The sequence below is a fragment of the Ambystoma mexicanum genome, chromosome 2p, assembly GCF_040938575.1.
Source record: "Ambystoma mexicanum isolate Mex_15411 chromosome 2p, UKY_AmexF1_1, whole genome shotgun sequence".
NCBI lineage: Eukaryota > Metazoa > Chordata > Amphibia > Caudata > Ambystomatidae > Ambystoma > Ambystoma mexicanum.
Window position 1 is genome coordinate 1,346,144,393 of NC_090923.1, and position 27,297 is coordinate 1,346,171,689.

At 47.5% G+C, this 27,297-nt stretch overlaps 1 protein-coding gene across 2 annotated transcripts in view; it reads right to left on the reverse strand.

Moving 5' to 3' along the window:
• The window catches only part of MYO15A (myosin XVA), a 3,541,761-nt gene that overhangs the window by 1,288,467 nt on the left and 2,225,997 nt on the right, over positions 1–27,297 (reverse strand). For both annotated transcript variants that reach the window (XM_069645706.1, XM_069645705.1), the window contains exon 47: positions 22,709–22,820. In XM_069645706.1, coding sequence (XP_069501807.1) covers positions 22,709–22,820 — 112 coding nt within the window. The remainder of the gene's footprint in view (positions 1–22,708; positions 22,821–27,297) is intronic.

A 27,297-nucleotide genomic window follows, 5' to 3' on the forward strand; every position in this document is an offset into this window, starting at 1 on the left:
GAGATCATCCTCTCAAGCCCCAATATTCATGTAGTAAAATGTATATCCGCAAACCCAGCCACGTTCCTTACGGAACTGTGCACTGTCCAAGATATGCAAGAACATGATTGTGCAACATACGAGAGAAGGGGATGACATTCCAAAAGCAAGGTAAAATGCATTACAGGAAGGAGAAGTGTTCTTCGTTGATGGGTCAGCGTCCATCAACCATGAAACAGGTGAAAAACATGTAGGGGCAGCAGTAGTGAGGATGGAGGATGGAGAATATAAAACCCTGATTAAAGAAACGTCTGCCCATGCACAACTCCGCCCAAGCAGCACAGCTAATAGCGTTGATTGAGGCTTTCCATGCAGCAAAAGGGTGTGCAGTGACAATATACTCAGATTCAGCATATGTAACCACAATGGTACACACTGGGCTCTCCAGATGGAGGAGGGGATATAGAAGAGCTGATGGGTCCCCAGTACAACATGCAGAGCTATTGAATAAATCAAATGATGCCCTTGAAGAACCCTCTGTAGTAGCCATAGTGAAATGCCAGGCACACACACACAACAACAAAATATCTTTAGGAAATGCAGCCACAGATACGGCAGCCAAAGAAGCAGCCTATCTTTCCATACCAATAGTCACAGAATGTATCCTGACAAGCAAAGGAGAGGATCCAAAAGCTGAGCGTTACAATGCACTGCCCATTGCACAAGTAATAGTGCTGCAGAGTAGAGCCCCACCAACAGAACAAGAATTATGGACCAAACGAGGGTGCACACAGTCACCCACGGATCCGTTATGGAGACAGGATACTACAGGGAAGGTTGTAATGCCAGTAGAACTATTGTGCATTGCATTCAAACAATTGCACTCTCCCGCCCACAGTTCAAAACAATACATTGTGGCCGATCTCCAGGAAGATTGGTTCATCCCGAACCTTCAAGAATATCTCAGCAAAATGGTGGTCGAGTGCACAACATGCCAAGTGTTCAGCTCATGGATGACCCTAAGAACCCTTCGGGGCACTCTGCCCCGCCGAGTAGGCCCCTTCTGCGAGCTGCATATAGATTACGCAGACATGGGAAAAAGATGTAATGGTGCCAGATATCTCATTGTGGTGGTGTGTCCCTTCTCTTGATGGGTGGAGGCAGGGCCCTGCGTCCACCCAGATGCAAAGTGTGCAGCGAAGTTCCTGCTCAGAGACGTATTCCCCCGGTGGGGGATCTGTGAAGTGATAAGGTCAGACAATGGCACTCCTTTTGTCAATGACCTGTTGAAAGAGGTCACATCACCATTGGGAATAAAACACAAAATGTGTTCAATTTACAACCCGCAAGCAAAAGGGAGTGGTGGAGAAAATCAACGGCCTCCTTAAGAGTAGGTTATCAAAACTATGCCATCCCTTAAAGAAAAACTGGGTTTACTGGCTGCCCCTCACACTGTTCCAACTGCGCACGCAGCCTAGCAAGGACCACCATCTGTCCCATGAAATTATTACTAGCTGACGCATGCAAACGCCATTGTCACCAGCGAGAAGGGCTTCTGACGCACACAGAACAGCAACAGTGTTGGGGAAAGAGTTCAAGGAGTATCTCACTCAGCTCACACGAGCAATAACAAGTATAGCCAAATAAATTGTTCCCCCCTTCACCACAGAAAGTAAAACAGACACAAGGACTGCGGCCAAAGATAGCTCAGCACAACCTCTAAAGCCAGGTGAATTAGTGTACGTACAGAGTTTTGTGCGGAAACAGAACTCTCAGAGATTCCATGGCCCCCATGAGGTTATCTACTGCACCCCGCTCGCTGTAAAAGTTAAGGGGTTGCGTTATTGGATTCATCTCTCAGATGTCAGAAAAGCACACAATAGTGTAGCACCTGAGAGTGAGGATAACAACCAAACGACCACCGCGGCACCTTGAGAAGGTGATCGTGAGTGACTATGTTTCAAAAACCTGTACAATATGAAGTAAAAATAAAATGTAAATATTGAATATTGAAAAATCTCTCTCGCTCTCTCTCTCTCTCTCTCCCTCTCCCTCTCTCCCTCTCCCTCTCTCTCTCTCTCTCTCTCTCTCTCTTTTTCTCTCTCCCGTCTAATGCCTTATTAATGCCCGCCTCGTTTTAGCCTTTCCTTTGGATGCAATGATGTTGGAGTTAACCCCACTTAATGAACATATTCCGATAGATAGCAATAGGGATAAGGTGAGTGCAACCCGTGCATAAAGTTATCATTGCGGGTTGCACTTTCGTGCCATACTGTTCACAATTTTGATGTTTGGTTTAGGAATCTGGGGCTACCATATAAAAGAAGGAGGGAGGGGGTAAACTGGGTATGGAACAGTAATATGTCTTTGAATTAAACCACATTACACAGGAATGCAACAAATGTAACCTTAAATGTTTCATTACTTGCAAGTAACACAACTGACGATATATCTGATGCCCCAAATAATACGCTGCCACCCTCTACCATGTTTACAGTTCAGCAAACTACCTAACAACCTGATATGATGTCTACCTCAATGTTTGATGAAATGTTTGATGTGTTACTCACCCCAGTTCCTAATGCAAAACCAGACTCCATTTACCCCACCATGGCATGGGTGGCTGCGTGGCCTCTCGGATGAAAAACTGGACTTTGTGGAAAAGGCACGCGCGCAAATATGGACAGCCCACATCACAAAGCTAACATGGCTCACAGCCCTTGAAAAGCCAATCAACGTACAGCAAGAAGAAAATTACCAACGTTGTTTCTATGGTGAAGGAAAAGTATCCAGGGGTTCTAACAAACATTGCAACAGAACCATCATCATCCCAGATCTTCGAAAAGGCACTGCTGCACTAATGGACTACTACTGGTTTTGCAGCAAAAAAGCATATTTGCACCTCCCATCATCCTGGAGGGGCTGTTGTGCACTTGCAACACTACATTCTGTACCTGAGGAGCACCTAAAGGCGGGAGCTGTGCCTGCAGATGGACAAGTGGCACCACTACAGACCAAAACGCTGCCCAGAGCATCACCCCCATCTTTTGCATACTATCGAAGAATGAGCGGCATGTTCACCTGTTCCGAAGAAGGCGCTCCTCAAACTACCTGTCTCAAGAGTCATCTGATCTCCCCACACAGATTCCAGATGAATACAAACTTTTCAATTCAGCAGAGAGATTTTTTGCATCACTCGTGCCCAGCGTTCAAGCACGAGCAAATGCCAAGTCGCTGCAAATCGTGCGGTGGGAGCTGATCCAGTTGGCAAATGATACTGAAGAAGGATTCAACGTTATCAAGGTGGAATTAACAGCACTCCGGCTCATGACGATGCAGAACCGGTATGTCCTCCACCTCACAGCAATGGAGGGCGGGGTGTGCAAAAAGATCGGGAGTTCATGTTGCACGTTCTTACCTTCTGCAGACGCTGAAAACAGGACATTATCACACGTGATAGCAGCAGTGCACGAACCTGGCGCAAAAATGAAGAAGGAAGCCGGAGTGCAGGAAAATGACTGGTTCAGCATTGCAATCGGCTGGGTACCATTATGGCTGTGGACAATTATGAAGATGCTGATCCCTATCATCGTGTTCATCTTACTGATCTTTTGTGTGTGCCAGTCTCCGAAGCTGCGCAAAGGCAGTTCCTAATAGTGCAATGATGAAGGCACTATTGGCAATAGAAATAGTAATAACAAGGTGCCTCATGATACTAAGGAAGCCCAGATACAAACATGCAAGAATAATGAGCCCAAATATCGTATGGTGGCAATATACCACACTGGGGATGAGGTGGACAATTACTATCACACCACTATTACACAACCACAGGACCTTGAAAATTACAAAGAAGTGTGGGTGGACTTAGATGGGGATATATATATATATGACCTCTACCCCTGAAGAATATGCACGACGTGGGGAGAGCATGAGGAGTCTGTGCATAAAGGGCAGCCTTGCATGGGAGGAAGCAGAACGAAGGGCCAATAAACGTAGAAATTCTGGGGGAGGGTATTCGTTACTGTAGGAGTAACGAAAGGAGGGAATGTTGGGAAGGAAGTGGTCTTCCCCCACACCCCTACGCACAGCCATGGTATACAGACCCCATCGTGGCTAAGGGGGGAGGATAGACGTTTAACATTGCCCATATCCTGACACAGTGACTCCATTTCTACTAGGCCCAAACCCCACCACTCTGTGGGGCTGCAGAGATCACGGCTCTGGACTCTCACACAAATGAGACAAACCCTCAGCACACCAGGCCAGCTCCACACAAGCCTTGTTCTCACAGCAGCTCATCCGCTCCCCATCCTCTTAATGTTGCAAATCTCTAGTATCATTCTTTGACAGAATGTGCTCTGCGAAGAGCGTGGGACAGAGACAGGCCACAGCACAAATGCCCATCCATCTTCACTTTACTACCCGTGCCCCCTCACCTTCCACTCCACCAAACCAGAGCTTGCCAGCCCCGACCTCCCAGTTCCTTTCATGATAAGCATCTAACCCCCTCACTTTGACCATTCTAGAACACCCACCCTAGGCCTAATCCTGGGTAGCAATATATTCTTCCTATAACAACACATGTCTGTTCGTATTATACGGCACCAGGAAGAGAGGCAGTAGAGAGAGATACTGGGTGCAGGAGGTGAGGTATCAATGAAGCCGTCATGTCGCCCCCCCACAGATAGCCACTCCCAGGGTCATAGTCAGATAGCCTCTGCCTTTTCCTGGCCACATGAGGGGAGATTTACCCCGGTGAAGTAGTGACAACCTCGCTAGATTTGTCACAGCAGGCACATACAGCACAAAGACAACACATGTACAAGCGACACTGAGACACACAGATCCAGCAGTAAGGCACATAGAAATACTTGCAGCACTGACATATATGGCACAGCATGCGATACACTTGCACATGCAGCAATAAGACACCCACAAGCATTCACAGCACTGATCAGACATGTGCAAGTGCACCATTGAAACACATGCACAAATAGCACTGACACACACACGAAGCACTGAGGGATACACACATGCAGCATTGAGCCACACGTGCATAGCTCAGTGACACACATGCACATCACTGAGACAAACACATGTAGCACTGAGACACACATGTAATTATGGAATAAGGCACATGTGCACAGAGAAACATGCATTTGCAGCACTGAGACACAAATGCAAAGCACAGTGACAGAAGCTCACAGCACTGAGACACACATGCACATAGAGCACTGAGACACACATGCTTGTACCAATGAGAAATACATGTGCAGCACTGAGATACTTGCACACATTCACTGCACTGACACACACACACACACACAGTCACAGTACTGAAATGAATGTGTGCAGTTCCGAGACACACATATAGGAACAGGTTACTTACCTGTAATTCCTGTTCTCCAGTATGGGTCTGGCATGGATTCACATGCTCATGAATATTCCCCGTCGTCAGGCTGGGAATCCTCGGTAAAAGAAAAAGCAGTTTCAATTTTGCTTGAAAACTGTATTTCTCCTCTAAACCTCTCCGTAAGCTCCACCCCTTTGGTAGTATGTAAAGTGGCAGTTTGAACCAAGAAGAACCAAAGAGGGCAAGGCGGGAGGGTTTGCATGTGAATCCATGACAGGCCCGTGCTGGAGAACAGGAGTTACAGGTAAGTAACATGTTCCTTCACCAGCATGGGGTCGGGCATGGATTCACATGCTCCTGAATAAAGATTTCACAGCAGTACACATACACAACCACGGGAGGTGGCAAGGCTCAACAGAAGTAAAAACACTCACCCCTGGAAGAGCCTCACCTCAAGCGAACATGTTGCATAGCAGCGCTTGCCCGACCCGGACTCCTTCTTGGAATCCCTGTCGACGTACAACCTCGTGAAGGTGTGCCTGGATCTCCACGTAGAAGCCCTGCAGGTATCGAGCAGGGGCACATCAGAGGGAAACGCCATTGTTACTGCAATGGCTCTGGTAGAATGGGCTCTCGGACGGCCTTTAATGGGTCTGTTAGCCAGCCGATGACAGTGCATGATGCAGCGGGAGAGCCATCTGGAGGTCTAAGCCTTCGACAAGGCTTTACAATGATTCATAGGTCCGAAATTGACGAACAATTGAGAAGTCTTCAGAAACCCATTTGAGTGTGCCATATAAAACTTCAAGGCACGAGCAACGTCCAGCGAATGCAAGGCCCTCTCTGATGGCGACGACGGATTGGGGAAGAAGACAGGCAACATCAAGGGCTTGTTGAGGTGGAACTCCAATGGCACCTTCGACATAAAAGCAGGATGTGTATGCAGTTCCATCCTTGAGGCGTGGAAGGACAAGTACGGCTGCTTGCAAGACAGGACCTGGATCTCCCCAACCCGCCTGGCCGAGGTGATCGCCACGATGAAAGCCGTCTTTCACGAGAGAAACTTGAGCGGGGCTTCATGCATCGGCTCAAAGGGTGCTTCCATGAATTTAGTCAAGATCACATTGAGTTCCTAAGCTGGGGCAGGAGCCTTCACCGGTGGAATAGTCCTGAAGAGGCCTTAGAGGAACTCCTTGACGAGTGTGTGCGACAAAAGGCAAGGCCTACCCGGTGTCCTGGTGTAACAGGATATGGCAGCCAGGTGCACCTTGATAGAGGTGTGAGCCAGTTAAGCCTTGGCCAAGGAAAGCGAAAGCAGGTATGGTAGGAGCTATGACAAGCAGAGGGATAATCTTCTGAGCCTGGCACCACACAGATAAACGCTTCCACTTATGATTGTAGCACTGCAAAGTTAAAGAGGCTCTGGCCTTGGCCAGGATGTCCTTAAACTCTGCAGGTAAAGAATAATGTCAAAACTCTAGGGCTGCAGGAGCCAGGCCCTGAGGTGGATTGGTGATGTTCAATTAACAGTGATTTCTTCACTGTAACTATGTTGCGTTAAATGATGCCTATTAGTTTATTTATTAATGCATTTGGTTAACAAATAACCTTTGCATATCACAAAACAACATAATACATCAACACAGATTGCAACTATAGAACATAATAATAAATATGTTAAGGTTAATGTTAAAGGTATTTATATAGCGCACAGAATGGTCCCCAGGCACTCAGGCGGATCTGCAAACAAGGAGGTGGGGTGAGTTAGTGGGGTGAAGAGGACATAGGAAAGTGAGAAGGTGGTGTCCTGTTGGCAGCTTCAGTTCGGTTTTCACAGTGCGCTGAGCTTGGGTGTGTATATTGGATTGACCCGAGTCCTCATATGCTGTTGGTGCGATTTATGTGTTGATTGTTGTTGAGGTAAAGTTTGTGCGGTTTGTTGTGCGAGAAGTGGTTGTGTGGGTTTTTGTGTGAGTTAAGTATGTAGAAATTTGAGCTGAGAAATATCTCAAAACAAGTACCCAATGCATTACTTAGTAGCTAAAATCATTTATAAAAATGTTAAGACCTATTAGGGTTTATAAGGCTAAGAAGGAGAAATGACTCACCGTAATGATCTTTCTATGGATACTTCTCCCGCAGATTCCTCATCATGATAGATATCCATCATCCAGTTCAACTTTTCGGAAACATTTTGACAGGGAGCATAGTTGACCTCGACTCGATCCATCTTGTCCGGCACTCGATCGTCAGCTCCGGAAGTGACGCTAGGAGTTGTATATAGAGCACGTCACTACGCCCCATGCTTCAGTTCCTCCATTCCCCACCCCACCCACGTTTGAACACTTCACAAGGAAAAACCACAGGAGGAGGTTAATCAGCCGTTAATAAACTTTAACAAAAGAGACATTGCAACAGGGTGATCCCCCACAACAATGATTAAAATTTCTTTTTTTTTAAGAATGAGACAGAAGTGGTCATCCAAGAGCCATCAGCAGATGCCTTCTCATTTGGACAGAAGCGACAACCCACAGAACATTCTGAGTGGGGATGGATGGGAAGGACGATGAGGAATCTGCGGGGGAAGAATCCATAGAAAGATCATTATGGTGAGTAATTTCTCCTTCAGTGGATTGCTTTCTCCCGCAGATTCCTCATCATGATCGACTCCACAAGAAATTAGTATAACGGAGGAGGGCATAAAGATTTAAACCAGTAGATTCTGTAGAACCGCCCAACCAAACCTTGCATCAGCTCCCTGTGCAACATCCAAGGCATGGTGCTTGGTGAATGTATGTAAGAATGACCAAGTGGCTGCTCAGCATATTTCCCAAACAAGAACCCCTCTCTGGAGGGCTGTAGAGGCTAAAACCCCACTGGTTGAGTGGGCCCTGATGCCCGCTGGAAGCTCCTTGCCTGCCGATTGGTAACACTCGGATATGAACAAAATAAACCAACGTGACAGGGTTTGTTTAGTGATGGCAAGATCTTTTCTAGACAAGTAATGAGCCACGAATAACTGGTCTGATTTCCTAAACTCGGATGTGCGAGCAACATAGAAGCTTAGCGCTCTCTTGGGGTCAGGGCGGTGGAACCGCTGTTCCTCTTTTGAAGGATGTGGGGGAGGGTAAAAGACAGGTAAATCAATAGACCGTGACAGATGAAACTCTGAAACCACAAAAGAACTTCAGAAAGGGAGGTTTGCAGCACAAGGCTTACAGTACGCTATCCCTCCTGGCAGATGTGATCGCGACAAAGAAGGCTGTCTAAAGGGATAATAGCCGCAAACATGAGTGCATAGGCTCAAACAGAGCCACCATTAAGTAGGTCAAAACCAGATTAAGATCCCAATCTGGGACAACAAAAGGGGTAACTTTGCTGAGAAGACCCTTCAGGAACTGGGTGATGGCCGGAATAGTAAAAAAGGAACCTTGGTCTGGGGACCTCTTGAACACAGACAGAGCCGCCAAATACCCTTTGACTGTGGCAACTTGAAGGCCAGAAGAGGCCAGTGACAGAAGGAACTCCATCACTGTGGTGGTGGGGCAAGAGATAGGGTCAGTCTTGCATTCCCTGCACCAAGCCTTAATTCTTCTCCACCTGCACGCGTGCAGAGATCTTGTAGAAGGTCAAGTACCTCCTTTGAGAGGTCCCAGTCATCATACCTCATCCTCTCAAGAGCCACGCATGTAGGTTGAGGGAATCTGGGGTCGGATGGAGCACTCGACCCTCCAACTGGGTTAGGATGTTCCGGACGCCGAGGCAACTGGTGAGGTGGACAGATGGTCAGATCCAGGAGATCGGAGTACCACGTTCTCCTTGCCCAATCCGGGGCGATCAAGATCATGGTTGCTCGAAATCTTTTCAACCACCTGAGAACCCAAGGAATGACGAGAGTCAGGGGGAAGGCGTAGTGGAGAGGGAAGATCCAATCCACCAGAAACGCATCCCCAGTGCACCGTTTGCTGGGAATTCCTTCAACCAAAACTTTTCACACTTCCTGTTGGACTCTGTGGTGAAAAGATACAATTCCGGGTACCCCAGAGAGCGAACACCTTCTCAAGGACTTCCTTGCACACTCGTGTGAGACCGTGATCTACCTGCTTAGAGCATTCACCAAGGTGTTCTCTGCCCCCGACATATGAGCTGCAGAGACCGAGATTTGGTTCTCTCGCAACCAGAACCACAGCTGAATTGCCTCTGTGAAGAGTGGGTGAGAATGTACACCACCTTGCTTGTTGAGGTAGTGCATGTCCACCGTTTTGTCCATCAGGACGAGGACATGCTTCCCTCTGAGAGACGGGGCAACTCCAGCCTGTTGATATGCCACCTGACTTCTGATGGAGATCAGAGGCCGCTCACCTGCAAATCCTTGCAGTGAGCGGTCCAACCCTTCAAGGACGCATCCGTGACCACTCAGGCCTGGGGCCTAGGAGGCCAGAAGGATTCCCCAGCCAATAGATTGCTAGACGTGTTCCACCAGCTGAGTTTGCGGACTACCTGGCTGGACACTGAAAGTCGATCCGTGAGCGCTCCCAGATACTGAGATCACGGGTCCCTCAGGAGCCACTGGAGGGATCTCCTATGCAGCCTGACCTCTGGTACTACAAAAATACAGGAGGCCATGAGACCCAAGAGATGAAGGAAGGAAGACGCTGGGAGTGTGGCGTGGTTCTGAAACAAATGCACGATCTGGGCTATGTTGCTGTCTCTCTCCTCAGGAGGAAAAAGCCTTCCCTACGCGGGTGTCTAGGACTGCTTCGATGAACTAGAGCCGCTGAACTGGTGTCAAATGGAACTTCTTCAAGCTGAGGGAGAAGCCCAGCCTGTGCAGTAGTAGGCAGGTGTCTTCCATACGAGACAAGACTTGCCCCGCTGACTTCCCTCGGATTAGCCAGTCATCCAAGTACAGAAATACATGGACTCCGGATCTCCTGAGGTGAGCTGCAACTACCACCATGAGCTTGGTGAAGACGCTTGGTGCGCAGGTCAACCCAAGGGGAAGCACTTTGAACTGATAGTGCTTATCCCCTATGAGGAAGCTTAGGAACTTCCTGTGCTTTTGGTGTATCGGCACAAGGAAATAAGCATCATGTAGGTCTATTTACACTCGCCAGTCCTGGAGTTGGAGAGCATGGAGAATCTCTCTCAACGTCACCATCCTGAATTTGTCCTTTCTTAGGAACTTGTTCAGGGCCCTCAGGTCCAGGATGGGATGGAGACCTCCTCCTTTCTTGAGCACCAGAAAATACTGGGAATACCAACCCAACCCTACCTGATCAGGAGGTACCTCTTCCATGGCACCCTTCGATAACAGGGCTCTCAGTTCTTCCTGGAGCTCCGGTCCCAGTTGGATTGGGAGAGGTGGAGGTCTGTCTGGAGGCCTCTTTGGAAAAGGCAAACAATAAACCCCACCAAACCAACTGCAGGGCCCATGCATCAGAAGTTATTTCCTGCCACTGGGGCCAATGCCCTGCCAACCGTCCACCAACCGGTGCATCGTGGCAGGGGAAAATCAAAGCAGCTTAGTGGACATGGGTTCCCCCGCCGCTGTTGCTGCTTGCTGGCCTCTGGAGGCCCCTCTGTCCATTTTGGGATGCGAGAAGCGCCTCTGCCCCTGTCTGGCTTGCGGGAGCTGCACCTTCCTGCCATAGGGTACACGACTTCTATAGCCTCTGCCCCTGGAGGCGAAGCTGAAGGCAGGTTTGTTTGGCTGTGCCACTAGGCCCAATGACTTAGCAGCCAACTTGGATTCTTTAAATTTCGGTAAGGATTTGTCCGCTTTCTGACCAAAAAGAATGTCACCTTCAAAGGGCATGTCTAGTAACCTGTTTAGAACATTTGGAGAGAAGCCAGAAGTTTTTAGATAGGCTTGGTGTCTCATCACTACCGCTGAACCCATTGCTCAGCCAACGCAGTCCGCTATGTCCAGGCGCGTTTGCAATGACTGCTTGGATACCTCCTTCCCATCCTCCACCAGCTGTGAAAATAATCCTGGATGGCGCCCTCAGGGACGTATTCAGCAGCATATTCCACAGCCTTCCATAAGCCGAAGGTCTTGGCGAATCCACATGCTATGCTAGTGGCTTTGATCGCCATGCTGTCAGAGGTGTACAACTTTATGGCCAGTGCATCCCATTTCTATCCCTCTCTGTCGGTAGGCAGATTGGAAGTGGATGCGGCAGGTCTGGTGAAAATAGAGGCAGTCTGTATAAGCAATCCTGCCAAGGAAGGGTGTGTGGTGAGGAAAGAAGGGTCTCCTCTTGCAGGCCTACACTTCCCTGTAAAATTGGCATTCACAGGGGGAATAGTACAAGGATGCTGCCATAAGGAGCCTAAAGGGTCTGCAATGGCTTGGTTGAATGGCATATTATGCTCAACTGTGGGCCCCTCATCCAAAATGTCAGTGAACTTGTACCCCTGAAGAGGTGTGGTGGGAGCCTTCAAGCCAAGTGTGTCAACAACCCTGTGAACCAGATCCCTGAACTAGATATTAGCAAGGGAATAGGGCTGGTTCTGTTGTAACTCAAGGTCTGGGGAAGTATCCAGACCACTCGCGTCTCGTAGACCCTGAGCTTGTCGAAAAAAACGACGACGACGGCTCCTGTGTAAATGGGGTGGACTGCATTGAGTTGAAGAAACCCGATCTTGACTCCGGCACAAATGAACCATCGCCGACTGTCGGCGCTGAGGGCTTGAGAATGGGTTTCGAAGCCAAAGCTTTCGATGCCGAAGGTTCTTTCAGCGCCGGGGGATGCTCGGATAACCGATGGGTTTCGTGAGCCTCTGCCTTTATGGCCCTCTGGCAACTTATGCCTGGTAGGCACAACACCCAAAGGCATGTTCGACATCGACTCTGTCGACGGAATGGCTGGCTTGGGGTCATGAGCATTGAGCGCCGCTTTTGCTGCCAAAGTTTGCTTGTCAGGAGCCGGAGACGCACCTAGAGCAGCTTGTTGCCTAAAAATATCAAGCATGGAGGTTTTTAAAGCTTTCCCACTCTTCCTGAGTGTTCTAACGACGAACTGGACTTGCATCGGTGGCAGTGGTGCTGCTTCTTCTTCCGCGAGGAAGATGACGAGGATTGGCTCCTGGAGTGGGACCGTTTCTTAGTCTTCTTGCGATGTCGTTCTTTCCCCTTGTCGGTAATGGGCTCCTCGGTCTTGGCCTCCGAGGACCGAACAAGGGACCGTGCCGGAGATTTGGTGACCGGTCAGCCCAAAGCCAGTTTCCCGACCCTCTCACATAGGGACTTGGGTTGCATCTTTGTGCACAATGTGTAGGCCTCTGTGTCGTGACCAACGCCTAGGCACCACAGACACACGTCGTGGGGGTTGGTTACGAACAGCAGAGCTGGATGATGGGTATCTATCATGATGAGGAATTTGCAGGAGAAAAGCAATCCATTGAAGCACCTCTGTGATAAAACATAAAATAACACAACAGACATATTTGTAAAGCGCACGTTCACCCCCGAAGGAGCATCTTGTCGCTAATAACAGATGTTTATTGTTACCCAACTTAATGGTACTCATTTTATCGGCCTCGGAAGGATGAAGGGCTGAGTGGACGTCCCAGGATTCAAACCTGTGACCATGAGGTCAAACACAGGTCCCTGTAGTGAATGCATTAGTCAACTGAGCCACAGACCCGACTAGATGATAGATGAGTTGTAGAATAATTTGCAGTGGGAACACCTCATTGATTGCATAGCACTGAAACGCATACAGTAACACCTCAAAGACACACATGTGCACAGCAATGAAGCACATGCGTAGCACTGAGACATACCCACAACACTATGACATCAATCCACACAAGCACATCACTGAGACACATACCTACAGCACTGAGCTACACACATGCAGCCAGCACTGAGACACAATTGTGCACAACACTGGCACACACACATGTGCAGGACTGACACACATGCCTGCAGTACTGAGACACCTGCAGAGCACAGAGAAATGCAAGGCACTGATACACAAATGTGTGCAGCATTGAGACCTGCAGATAACACTGACACTCACGTGTGCAGCGCTGAGACACACACACACACACACACACACACATTCTTGCAGGCCGAAGGCACACACATGAAGCAATGAGGAACACATGCGCTCACAGCAGTGAAGCAGTGACACATCAGCAATGAGGCAGACACACACACACATTCTTGCAGGCCAAAGGCACACACATGAAGCACTGAGGAACTGCCATGAGCCTTGCCCCTGGCCCTCACTGGCAAATCAGCCTTCCAGTTAGGGCCAGGTCAAAGGCCTTAAAACCTCATCCGAGACTCTCTTGGAGTCAGTCGTGGCGCCTCATAACCATCATGAAGACCAACATTAGAATGGGACTATTTACTTGGGACTATTTTACTTGGGGGGGGGGTTCAGACAACATGGAGGCACACACATAGCTCAGTTACAAGGAACTGAGCTATGCGGTCTAGTCTTTTGGGTGTGGCAGGCCTGGGACTACTTTACCTGGACTACTTTGGGTGTGGCAGGCCTGGGACTATTTTACCTGGACTACTTTACCTGAGACTATTTAAACCACACCCAAACAGCAGAATCTGCTTTGCGTTATTCTGCTGTGGGCAGCGTAACGCTCACCGTGTCCAGTTCTTTGATGCCAGCTTACCTGCAGAGAGAGAAAGAACACTACGAAACTTACCTGGAACAGTATCCTGTCTTCAATCCATCGCTGACTTCAGTTACACTCACCTGAAGGTACAAACTCCATCATCCATGCATCATGGAATACCATAACCTGGAAAGAGGAGAAAGAAAGACACCATTAGTAAGCGTTTACTCACGTTTCCTCCCGAATGAAGAAAGCCACACAATTCTTACCTGGGTAGTCATCTCCTGGTCAGTATCATTGCTGGAACATAACGGCGCTCGGCGAGGAACATCGCAACCTGCAAGGAGAGAAAAGACACAGGTTAGCAATATAAAAGGCAAAACAGCGCCGTGCATCGCACATTACTCACAGGACAGCATCGCGCACACCGCGCTTTCGCCTACCGGCCCATGCTCATCTTCAAACTGCATGCCAACACCAAAATACCTTTCCATACCTAAAAGGAAAGAAGCAAGACATTATTATTTGAACTAAGAGGAACATAAGAACTGCATATGAAGACTGTAAAGCAGCAAACCTAGGGAGTCGCAGCAGGCCTGGATTCCCACAGGGGGGCTTGCACCAGTGAAGTTACTTGGTCGCTGCTCGCCCCCCACATCTATGCGCCCCTGCCACGAGGAGCAGGATGGAGAATCCACCTTTCACAATATTAAGGTGAGGGGAAGGCCCAAGGGGGAGGAAGAAGTTGAGGCCAAGGGAGGTGGGAAAAACATAGAGACAATCTGGTATTGAATCCAGCTCTCCTATATTGCATACCCATCTTTAATAAGAGGCCTTACCATGGGACCGGGAGAGGGTTCGAGAGTGCAAATCATCCAACCAGGGCTGGGTGGCGTCCCCGTGGATACCAGGTGAGCGTAACAGGAACACATGCGCTCACAGCAGTGAAACATACGTGTGCAGCAATGAGGCACACAAATATGCAGAGCATTGAGACACATACTCACAGCACTGAAACACACACATGCAGCAATGAGAAACAAGCCTAAACAACACTGAGGAACACACATGCATGCAGCAATGGAATATGCATGCACACAGCACTATTAATATTAGGGCATTTATGGAATGTGGACGTAGCTTTGGGAAACAACAGAGCACTTTACAAACTAGAGGGCAGGACATAGTGAGGGAAGCAGAGATTCAAGGGAGTGGGGAGCTAACAACAGGGACAGGGGAGGGTGGTAAATTTGGCAGCAAGAGATCCACAAATAAACCAGAGGAGGAAACAGTGGGGATCAGATCACCAAGTCTCCGGTAGGGTGGGGAGTAGAGGGTATGTGGACCTTGGTCTTAGGGAGGAGCCATTCCATGAGCAGGCAGGTATTGAGCTCCTTCCTGAAATGTAGAGGCGAGGAGGCACATCTGGTGTTGATGGGGAGGAGGTTACAGAGTCTTGGGGCATAGACAGAGATGGCCTGTCTTCTGGTGCTTTCCTTCCAGCACCAGCAGAGTTCCAGTCTGAACATGTCCTTAATTATGGTAGATTGTAGGCCTCCATAGATACTGAGTCTCTCTATGAGGTAGTTTGGGGATTTCAGGGTGACAGTTTTGAAGATGATGCAGCAGGGGTTTGAAGATGGAATGTACTTACAGCAGGAGCAAGTGAGTTTTTTGAGGGTCGGTGATATGCACAAATTTGATGAGTTCTGCTGCAGCATTCAGGACATACCTTGGGGTGCAAGGGTAGTTGTCGGAAGGCCTTGCAAAAGGGCTTTGCCACCATTTAGGTGAACGAGAACCAAGGCTTGGACAATAGATCTGAAGTTGTTTTCTCAGATGGAGGGCTTGATTTTCCACAGGAGAGAAAGTTTGTACCAAGCCGTTTATGTCTTCCTTGCTGCATGCTGTTTGAAAGAGAAGAGTCTGTCAATGGAAAATCGAAGGGACTTGGCACAGGTGGCCAGCTGGGGTGTGAAGCCCTCAAAGTTCAAAGCAGAGAGCCAGGTCTGGTTTAGTGTTGTTGGTCAGCAGTAGGAGTTCCGTCTTGGAGGTGTTGAGCTTCAGGTAAGAACTGGACATCCATGACTGGATCAATGTGAGGCAGGTCTCGCGCCTGTGGATGTCTTCGATGGAGGATATCTTGAGGTAGAGCTTTGTGTCATCTGCGTATTTGTGAATGTGGATGTTGTGTGAGGCTATGAGGCTGTGAGGCTATGAGGGTTGAGAGTGGTTCCATGTGATGATTGAAGATCATGGGAGAGAGGATGGATCCTTGCGGGACTCCACAGGTGATGGGTAGAGTTGGTGATCTGGAGGAATCCATTTATACAAATTGGTTGTGATTAGCGGGGAAGGGTTTGAACCATCTGAGGATGATCTTGTGGATCGCCATGCACCGATGTAGATTGGCAATGAGTGTCTGCGGGCTACTGTTTTGAATCCTGCTGTGAGGTCGAGGAGAACCAAGAGGCAAGGATGGCCATAATCAAGGACTTTAGCGGCATTGTCGATCGCCTTGATGGCAGCCATTTCTGTGCAGCATCTGAGTCTTATTCTGATTGCTCAGACGGAGGGGGGATGTTGCCTTTGATGTGCTGGAGGAGTTGCATGGCTACTGCTTTCTCAAGTATCTTACCTAGGAAGGGAAGATGGATGATTGGGCGGTAGTTGGTGAGCAGCCAGGATCCAGTGTTGCTTTCTTTGGAAGCAGGAGTATTTGTCCGGTCTTGAGGGGCAAATGGAAGGTGCCTTGAGTTAGGGAGCTGTTGATGATTGTCAGGTAAGGGAGGAGTGCTTCAGTCGGAAGGGTCTTGAGTACAGGCAGGAAGGATGTCGTCTGCATTTGTTGTGGCCATGAGGAATGTTAGGGTGACAGTGAGGCCTTCAATAGTGACAGCTTTGAAAGTTGTCCAGGTGCTGATCTTGTTGATGAAGAAAGAGTTGATGGCAGTGAATTTTTCAATGGAGTGCGGTACAGTCGTCGGGCAGAGGGTTGATACAGTGCTTGATGGCTTTGAAAAGGGCTCTGCTTTCATTGTTGACCTTGGCAGTGGTGATCAGCAACCTGCATGTACCACTGGCAAACACATGCACATGGTACTGACACATATGTATGCACAGCACTGAGACATACCATTGCATCCAGCAATGAGACACACACCAGCACGCAGCACGTGGAGCACTTGGACTCACAGGCACATATTCAGCACTGTGACACGTGTGTCCATGCACAGCACTGAGTCAGGTGTGCAGCCCTCAAACACACATGCTTATGCATTACACAGACATATTTTCACATCTAACACTGAGCACACACAAACACACACACACACACAAAGCACCTATACACACACACACACACACACACGGGCGCAAGCACGCACGCACACACGTTTGTAGCACTGAAACACTCACAAAAGCAGCATTGAGACGCACACAGCACTCAGACACACACATGTCCACAAACAACAATGACACACATGTATGCAGCACTGACACACATACGTGTGTAGCATTAAAACACACATACACAAGCAGCTGTGAGATATACATGCAGGTGCAGTGCAGAGAAAAACTACATATGAGCTGTGCTGAGACACAAATCCGGCCATGCGCAGCACTGAGATATGGACACACAGCACTAAGACACACATGCATGTTGCGCTCTTACACACATGTGCATGCAGCACAGATTCACATACAAATCACTGAAACACACAGGCATGCAGCAAAGATACATGCTCATGAGCACTGAATGACCCACACCCACAGTACAGAAGCAAACATACAACACTAACACACATGCAGTACTGAAACATACCCACATGTACAACACTGAGACATGCTTGCCAGCATCACTGAGACTCTCATTAAGTAAAAAGACATGCACCCACCCATGGAGCAGGGACACACATGCACATATCATTGAGGCAAACATGTGAGCAGCACTGAGACACATGTGCAAGCACAGCACAGGGACAGAAAAATACATGCAGAGCTCCGAGACACATACCTGTGCGCAATTTTGAGACACAGGTGCACAATTCTGAGGCTCACATGAATGCAGCACTCCATCACATGCACTTTATCAGCATTGGCACACACTAATGATCACCACTGAAACTCACATGCACGTAGTGCACTTAAAGGCACACAAATGCAGCACTGATACACATATGTGCACAACTCTTAGACACACAGATGGACACACACAAACATCGCTGGAACATATGTGCAGCACTAAGACACACACACACACACGTGCACAGTACTGACTACCAGGGCACATGTAAACCACTGAGACACACAAATGTGTGTGCACACTTCAACACATGTGTTTTCAGCGCCGAGACATACGTGCCCACACAAGCAACATGAGACATACCTGGGTGCGTGCAGAGCCCTAAGACTCATGTTCTAGCTCTGAGACATGAGCACAGCATTGAGATGCATGCACACATGCAGCACCGACAGACATGCATACAGCACTGACGCATACACGAGTTCTACTACTGAGATACACATTCAACACTGATACATACATGTGTGCATGTGCAGCACTGATACACAAGCAGAACTGAGATATACGCACACAGTACTAACCCATAGGTGCACCAGAGACACACATGTGCAGCACTGAGGCATGTGTAGCACTTGAAACACATTCACACACAGTACTGAGACTCACAGGTAGCACTGAGACACACAAGATCACAGCATGGATTCACACACACACACACACACACACACTGCACAGAGACACACATACAATCACAGCACTGAAACACATGTACGCACAGCACTAACAGATAGATGCAGGCAGCACTCAAAAACATGCTAATGCACTGCACTGACACTAGCAGACAGGTGTGCAGCACTGAGACTAACATGTACACACAACAATGGCATATACATGTGTCTATGTACAACACTGAGACACAGACACAGCACTGAGACTAATGTGTATACAGCACTGATAAACATGCATGCACATGCTGCACTGACACATACACAGCAGAGATACTCAAGCACAGTACTGACACACAGGTGCAGAAGAGAAACACGTGTGCAGCAGATAGACATGAGGACATGCAGCACTTAGACACATGTATAGCACTAACATTAATCAAGTGTGGGTAGCACTGGGAGACAAATGCACAAATGACACACGTGCACAGGCACAGCACTGAGGCATGCACACAAAGAACTGAGCGGCACACCATGTGTTGCATTGAGGTACACATATGTGCAGCATTGAGATGCACATGCATGTGGAACCGAGATATACATGCCAAGATTACATGTCTGTATAGCAGTGATACGCATCCATGTTCTGCACTGATACATGTGTGTATGCTGCACTAAGGCACAAACAAACAGCACTGAGACACACATATGCACAGCACTGAGACACAAAATGGTGCAGCACCTAGATGCACGCAAACACACTCAAGTACCAAGTACCACCAAGACACATGCATATCATGCAGATGCACATACAGCATTAAAACACACATGTGTGAAGCAATGAGACCAACACAAGTAATATACAGGACTGATACACATACCTGAATTACTGAGACAAACACACACACACACACACACACACAGACACATGGATCAATGAGCACTGATACACAGAAGCTCAGCACTGAGAAACACAAATGAAACATTGCAATAAAAACGATGAGGAGCACAGAAAAACACATGTCCTCAGCATTGAAACAGATATGCGGCATTGATACATGGACATATGCAGCAAAGACAAAGAGAGACACACACACATGCAAACACACAAATGCAGCATTGGGGGACACACCCGGGCAAAGCACTGAGACACATGCGTGTGCAGCATGAGACACAAATGCATGTGCAGCCTTGAGATTCAACATGCTCAGCCCTGAAACACATGCATGAACAGGAATGAGATGCAAGCATGCACGCTACACTGACACACAAGTGCAGCACCGAGAAACACGTGGTTATAGCAGTGATATACATGCATGCAGCACTGCGATATGCATGCATGCCCAGCATTGAGATACACATGTGTGCACAGCACTGACACACATTTGTATTTTGTATGTACAGCATTGAGGTACACATGCATGCAAGCACCACACCGACAAAAACAAGTGTGGCCGAGACATATGCATGTACAGCACTGGAACACTTGCATGTACATAGTACTGACACATAAGCAGCACAAGACACACATACATGCAGCAGTGACAAATGTGTGTGCAGCACAAAAGACACACATGTCCTAGTGGGCAGAAATGACACAAAAGTACACAGCAAAGAGACACACACAAGTGTGTAGCACAATTGCATGCAGACCACTGAAACACATACATACATCACTGAGTCACAACCATGTGTGCACCATTTAGACACACACACACACACACACACACACACAGAATAGAGATACATGTGTGTGCAGCACTTAAAGACACACCCCAGAACACACACACAGAGCCGCACTAACGAACAAAGGAACACACCAATTTATTTATAGCACTGGCATTCACACAACGCACTGAGGCACACATGGATGTAGGAGAGATGCCCACTGCACTGAGACACATGCTCACAGCACTGAGACACAATGTGCATGTGAGGAGAACTGACACACAAGCATGCAGCACAGGCACACAGGCACACACACACACACACACACACACACACAAGCACACACACACACACATATCCAGCACTATGTTTCAATATTAAGAACATACTGCCCAATACAAAATATAAGAATACATTCTACAACACTGAGCAGATATGGTACAATGTTAACAACCTATGGTCTGGTACATCATTGGGTATATAAAGTACAATAGTAAACACATATGGGCCTCATTATGAGGTTGGCGGTAACCTGCCGGTGCTTCCGGCGGGTTGCTGCTGACCTCGAAACACTGAATACGCCGCCTGACTTCCCGGTACCACCAGGACATTACAAGTCCTGGCGGCATGCGAAGTCAGGCAGGAGATTCGGTAATTCCCCATAGGACTCCATAGGAATGGGGACTCGAAAGCACTGGCACCGTTGCTACCAGTGTTAGTGCTTCCATGACAACTCTGCCTACCGGGGCCGTTGTGCCCAGCAGGGGTAGACCTGCCGGGCACAGTGGCCCCGGCAGGCAGACTTGTAGTGAGGCGGTCTGGAAACAAGGGTGCCGGTAAGCTTACTGGAACCATTGTATCCGGACTGCCACACTCGTAATGAGGCACATGGTCTATTATTAAGAAATTATTGTTGATCCCTATTATGATTGATTCTTCTACCCTGCTCCACCTGCCCCCTCCAGCCTACTTCTGCAGGAGTCTTTCCTGATACATTCTGGTTTCACCATCATCGTCTTATGGAGATTGCTGGATTTGACTTTTATGGACTTCATTGACTCACGGTGCGTCACCCTTTCTCATGGTGGCCCTGAATCATGCTGTTACCATCTTTATCTTGTCTCCAGGCTTGCAACATTATGAGTTACTACTGACTTCTGCAATTGTATTTGCTCTCCCCTCTTGCTTCTCCACTCTTTTTGACTGCTTACTCTCTGTTTCTCCTCCTCTCCCTTTCTCCCTTTCTTATCTCCTCCCCTCCTCCCCTTACTTTCTTCTATGCACTTACTCTATCAGAATTGCCCCTGGACTTAGTATGATAGCAACCTCGTCTGTCTCCTCCCCCACCCCCCAGCACTATCGGAAATGTCGTCAGCTCTAGTACGATAGTCGCTTGTTTTGTTCCTCCCCTCTCTTTCTGCACCCCTCTCCCTCACCTTTTGTTTTCTCCGGCTCAACCAGAAATGTCGTCAGGCCTAGTACGGTAGTCGCCTGTCTGTTTCCATTTTCTTCCCACTCTCCCCCTCCCTTCCTTATCTATGTCTTAGCTCTTGCACTATCTGAAATGTCGTCAGGCCGAGTACGATAGTTAATTTCATATCCTTACTGTTCATTGCCTGTAAGAATGTCATTGTACTTTCCCTTGTTCTCTCACTTGCCTTGAAGCGCTTTGAAACACATTGGGCCTCATTACGAGTATGGAGCTAACCATGCCGCTTTTAGCGGCATGGCTACCCCCATACCGAGTACCGGGTTCCAGGAATAGGGAATTACCGGGCCATTCTGACCTTGGAGGGCCCGGTAATTCCCTTTCCCGGGACCCGTTACATCCCCATTCCCATTTGAGCCCCCATATGGCTCAATGGGAATGGGGAGGATGCTAACAACGGGCCCATTAATGACGGGCCCGTTGTTAGCATTCTCGTCTGCTAGCGGGTCCCGCTAAGGACGCCTGGTCTGACCAGGCGTACCAGAGTGGGACCCGCTGCAGACCTCGTATTAGGGCGGCCAGGACTGAATGGTGCCGGTCCCTTACCGGCACCATTCATTCCGCGGCCGCCAGGGTCGTAATGACCCCCAATGTGTATAGGCGCTATATAAATAAACTATCATATCATATCATGTGGCAGCAAGGTAAAGATGAAATGTCATGTGTGAATGTGTAAAAAACAAACCGTATACATTCCAAAAATATAAAGTCTCACCTAAAAAAGGTGTGTCCTGCAAGAATGAGGGAACATAGCACAGACTGGGCTAATGACAGCATCAAATACTAGAAATACCCCAAGATTGAAAGGGTGCAGTGTTTTGTTAGTGACAGCTGGCGGCAGATGATTTGCATGGAATAAACATGAGTCAAATGATTTGCATAAAATATACATACATCTCAGTTCGTCCAATGGCTACTACTAGTAACAGACTGCTCACCTCGCTGAAGCCCCTCCATAGCTTGTAGGCGGATGATGTCCCCTTTGTGGAAGCTCAGCAGACTTCTGTCATCAGTGACATAGTTGCTCACTGCAACCATGTAGTTTGAATCCTAAAAGATTTGGAGAAAATTGTAGATTTCTTTATTCACAAGCTCTATTAGAGGCCTCAGGTTGTCTTATGTTAAGTGGGACTAGTCTATTGAGTATTTCTTCTTATTTATTTTACATGTTGTGCTATAATGGAAAAAGCAAAATTGAAAACTTTTGTAATGCAAAGAAAAGAACAAGACTCAATACAAATCTAACACGGATGTGGTTTCAGAAAATTTTCCTTGCACAGACTCACACAATTCTCACCTTGGTCTGCAATACTAACACAATATGCTATGACTAGCAGGTTCCAACACATACACATTCATGTTTACTGAAAAGCTAATATGGTCACAATATTACAAGAGAATAAAAAGGCTAAGAGTCAAATGCTAAATTTGTGCACAAAAGAAATAACTTTTGACAACCAACCAGATATCGCATACTCAATGAATGGGGGGTTGATACGTTGACAGTAAAACTGAGTGGTGACACTTTAGCACATGTAACAGTATGAAGCATCTCTTTGAATTGGATACTATTAAGACATTGACATAATCACTGGTTTTGTAATAGCTCAGTTTCTAGAATTGTTAAAGGTGTTAAAGGTGTTACATAATGGCCACCACTGTGTTGATGTTCCCTGCCTGAGTCTTATGGGGTATCTGGAGTAACCTTAGAGCAGAGGTCTTCAAACTGTGGGATGCGCACCACCCGGGGGTGCAGCCGCATTGCGGGAGGCGGGGAGAGGGCGCTAGACCCCAACCTGATATGTAAAAACATTTTTAAAAAATCTTTTTATTTTTTTTTTAATGGAGGAAATGGCCTGGGGCGGCTCACAGGGTCGGACTGGAGCATAAAACTATATTGGGCACCGATGAAAAAGTGGCCCACAATTGCAAATGGCAATTCATTCCTTTAGTGACAGACTGTTTGAATAGTACACAAGGGAGTATTTTTTGTTAAAATGTAAGCAAATTGTGATATTTAAAGAATATGTATTCAGCAACAGTGGTCGAAACTACTAGCTGCATAGTGAAGTATCTCATCCAACTGTCCACAATGGCCAAACAAAACATGACCCATTTTGACCCAAAAAACTGGACCACACTAGCATTTAGCATTTTTGGTTCGGGCATTGCCCTATTGCCCTATAGGCCAGTCTGAGCCTGGCGGCTCATCCATAATGGCTGAGGGAGCGTCGGCCCAGTGGCCCCCAGGAGCCAGCCCAATGAAACACTGAGCACTCCCTCAGCTGCTTTTTCCAGCTGACGGGAGTGCTCCTGGGCTGGCTGAACTGTCAAAACGAAACAATGTTTCCCTTTGACAGTTCAGTTCCCTAGCCGCACGTGCTCCCTGAGCCACGCAAGGCTGGGGGCGTTTTGCTTTGCCAGCCTTGCATAGCTCATTGGAAATGCTGGCTTGAGGAACTAAATGTCTGTATGTGCGAGGGGGAGATCCTGCACCTCCTCGCACAAACTGAGAGAGCAGCGTGGAGCGGGGCGTATCAGCACTCACTCGCAGAACCCTGCATGTATGTGCAGGAACCAGGAAGCTCTTGCTTCAGGATTGGGGCAGAAAGTAAGTTTATGTTCATTTATTTTTAATTTCAATTAGTTTGTTTAATAGCTTTATTCTGAGTGGTCCGTTAGCACAAAACATTACAATCACAGTTATTATATTCACATTCAATTGACATAAAATTCATTAAGGACCGCAAAACAATAATTCAAGAGTAAAACCACAAGACCTTTTAAAACAAGTGATGCTACTTAAAAGAACTTCAATAAAAATTAAGTTTAGGCCTCAACTGGAGAGCAAGGTTGCAGCCTCAGGGGTGATCTATGGTTCTAATGGCTCAATGCCTATCAACTTACTTCTTAGGAGCCAAGCGCAGTGGACATACCTAGCTGAAGCAAATACTACTGTCCACTCCAGCATACTGGTGAGGAACTGCATTGCTTCCCTTGTATTTCTTAGCTCCATATCAACTAGAAGGGGTCTTAAATACCTGTGCATAGGCTCCATTAGGCTTGGACATATCAACGTGAAATTAGTTAGAGTTTCATCTGCTTGGTTACAGAGTGGACATATACCAGAGTTGTGTGGGGACCATTCATGAATATAATAAAGCTGTGTGCAAAAAGCCCAGCCTAAAACGAATATATAGGGAGCGCTCGTAATGGGGATGTATTCCATCTAAAAAAGGTTTGCAATTCCACAGTGAGTTGGGTAGGAGAAATACTGTGCCATTTTTCAAGGTATACCTTGAATCTCTAATTCCTGAAAGCGTTGTGTTTGGCAGTTGTCTTAAGGTCGACCTTAAGTGAAGGACGAAACTCACTAGGGTTTTACCAAAAGTGACAAGCCCCTGTTAGGGAGAATTCTCATTTCATAGCTAATTTCCCTTACCTAGTGAGTCCCTCAGCAGCTTTACTGGATCTCTGGAGTTATTTCTTTCCACTTGGTAAGAGTGTGAGCTTTTCACCACTCTTACTTTTGTTTTGCTATGTGTTTTTACCTGTTTTTGTGATTGTGGACTCTGGAGTACACCACTTCAGTAGCCCCCATCTCTTGAGTGTCACACAGCACCTTCTGTGCAGTGACACATGGTTGTCGTTCAGACTTCCCACCAACTCCATTTCTGAGGCTGACTACTGTCCCCCAGAAAAGGGTAAAGTTACCATTAAATTAGTCAAATTAACCACAGATCCAGTATACCCCATTTTACATGGAGTACTGGAAGGGTTAACTCTTAGCCCTTTTTATCTGTACCTCGTAGAGCATTGTTTCGCTCTTTTTAACATTTAGACATGGCTGGTGGCAGTAGTATCTACCCTAATTTTCTACCGCGGTTATCTTATATAACCGTGGTAATATTGTAGGCTATTGTGTTAGCCTCGAACTTAAACCCGCTTGACCAAATAAATTTTCTTTTGGCTCTGGTGCGGTTTATTCGCCATTTCTTTTTGTTAAAATCCTTCTTATGTTTTACTTTGCGCGGCAAACCAGGTTTGCCTTCTTTGTTCACTGTCTTTTGGCGGGCTTATGCCAAGAAGCCCTCCTCAAGGCACCTGGGTGTCTAGGTGGGCTGAATGTGAGGGAGGGGTGTAGTCACCCCCTGCACAGGGTATCCTAGGGAACCCAAGTCGCACTTTTTCATGATTGGCTGAGGTGGTTGTCCGGGCTGGACAATCCCCTTGCTGTGTGATTGACAGCCAGGCTGTGGGAATAGGGGGATTTTTCGCATAAAAGGCCGGTCTCTTGGGCTGGAAGTCAGAGAGTCGCCGCTGGAACTACAAGGAACCGAAGAGAAGCGGAGGAGAGGTTGACTGCTGCAACTATCCCGTAACGGTGAAGCCCTGCTGCAGTCCTGAGCTATCTACCCTTCAACCACTAAGAGGAGATCCAGTCCGGAGTCTTCTTCCCTTGAGCCTGGTGGGGATAACCAGATCATCTTCTTCAGCCAGAGGTCGCCTTCGTGGTCGAAATCGCTGCACACTGCTGTAGTGGTCCGGATAGCCACCTGAAGAGCCTCTCCTGTTTTTTTAAGGAGCGCACCTTTTATTCATTGTCGCTGCTGCCGGCCTCATCCCTGTGTGGTGTAGACCCCCTTCATCGTCCTTCTTCGTGCCGAAGCCAGGAATCGTGGGTCTACAGGAAACTACCAGGAACAACTGCCGTGGCACCAGCTTCTTCTTTGAAAAGGTACTGTGTCCTGCTTGAGGAATTCTGGGTGAAATCCCTATTTCTCGCTTATAAGGCTTGCCCTTATTTTTCCCTGCTTCTTATAACTTTTGCTTCTGAACATTTGACAATATCTAAAGTACTTTTGGCAACTTTGAATCGCGAACTATCTGACGTGTGATCCTCGAAACAGGAACCCAGTTCCACTTGACACTGGCTCCGGCCTCTTAACTCTTGTATTTCTGCCTATGAGTGTTCTTCGATTCTGTTTGCCTACCTAACATATTGCCTATGATTTTTGCCCCCAACTCTCTCTGGGTATCTCAGGTGCTAAGTGTGTTTTTGCCCTGGTAGCATTTCTTGCCGTGGATACGTGTTTATTTAGTAGACCGAACTGTCAGAAAGTGATCGCAATCGTATTCACGGTAACGTGTATTGTTTCGTAACACCGGTTCTCTCAAACACAGGGTACTTACTTTGCTTTATACCGTACAAAGTGAATTGGTCAGTTGTAGTGTATTTAACGTGTGGTTTTAAATTTAATAGAAGTGTTGTGTTAATAACAAATGGTTTAAAAATAAATGTACTTATATTTTTTTACCTGAAACCTTGAGTCAGTGTTTGCTTGAGCCACAGTAATTGTGTCCCTTGGTGTAATCTCTGCTACTTCTCCTATACTCTTGAGATATGCCTGGCTGCTTGTGTAGTGGTCCCTAAGAGCACTGCACAGGATTCTGCCTAACAGCCCCTAACCCACACAACATTTTGTTCACATGGAGAACCCAGCCCCGGTTTTTTGTGCCTTCCAAT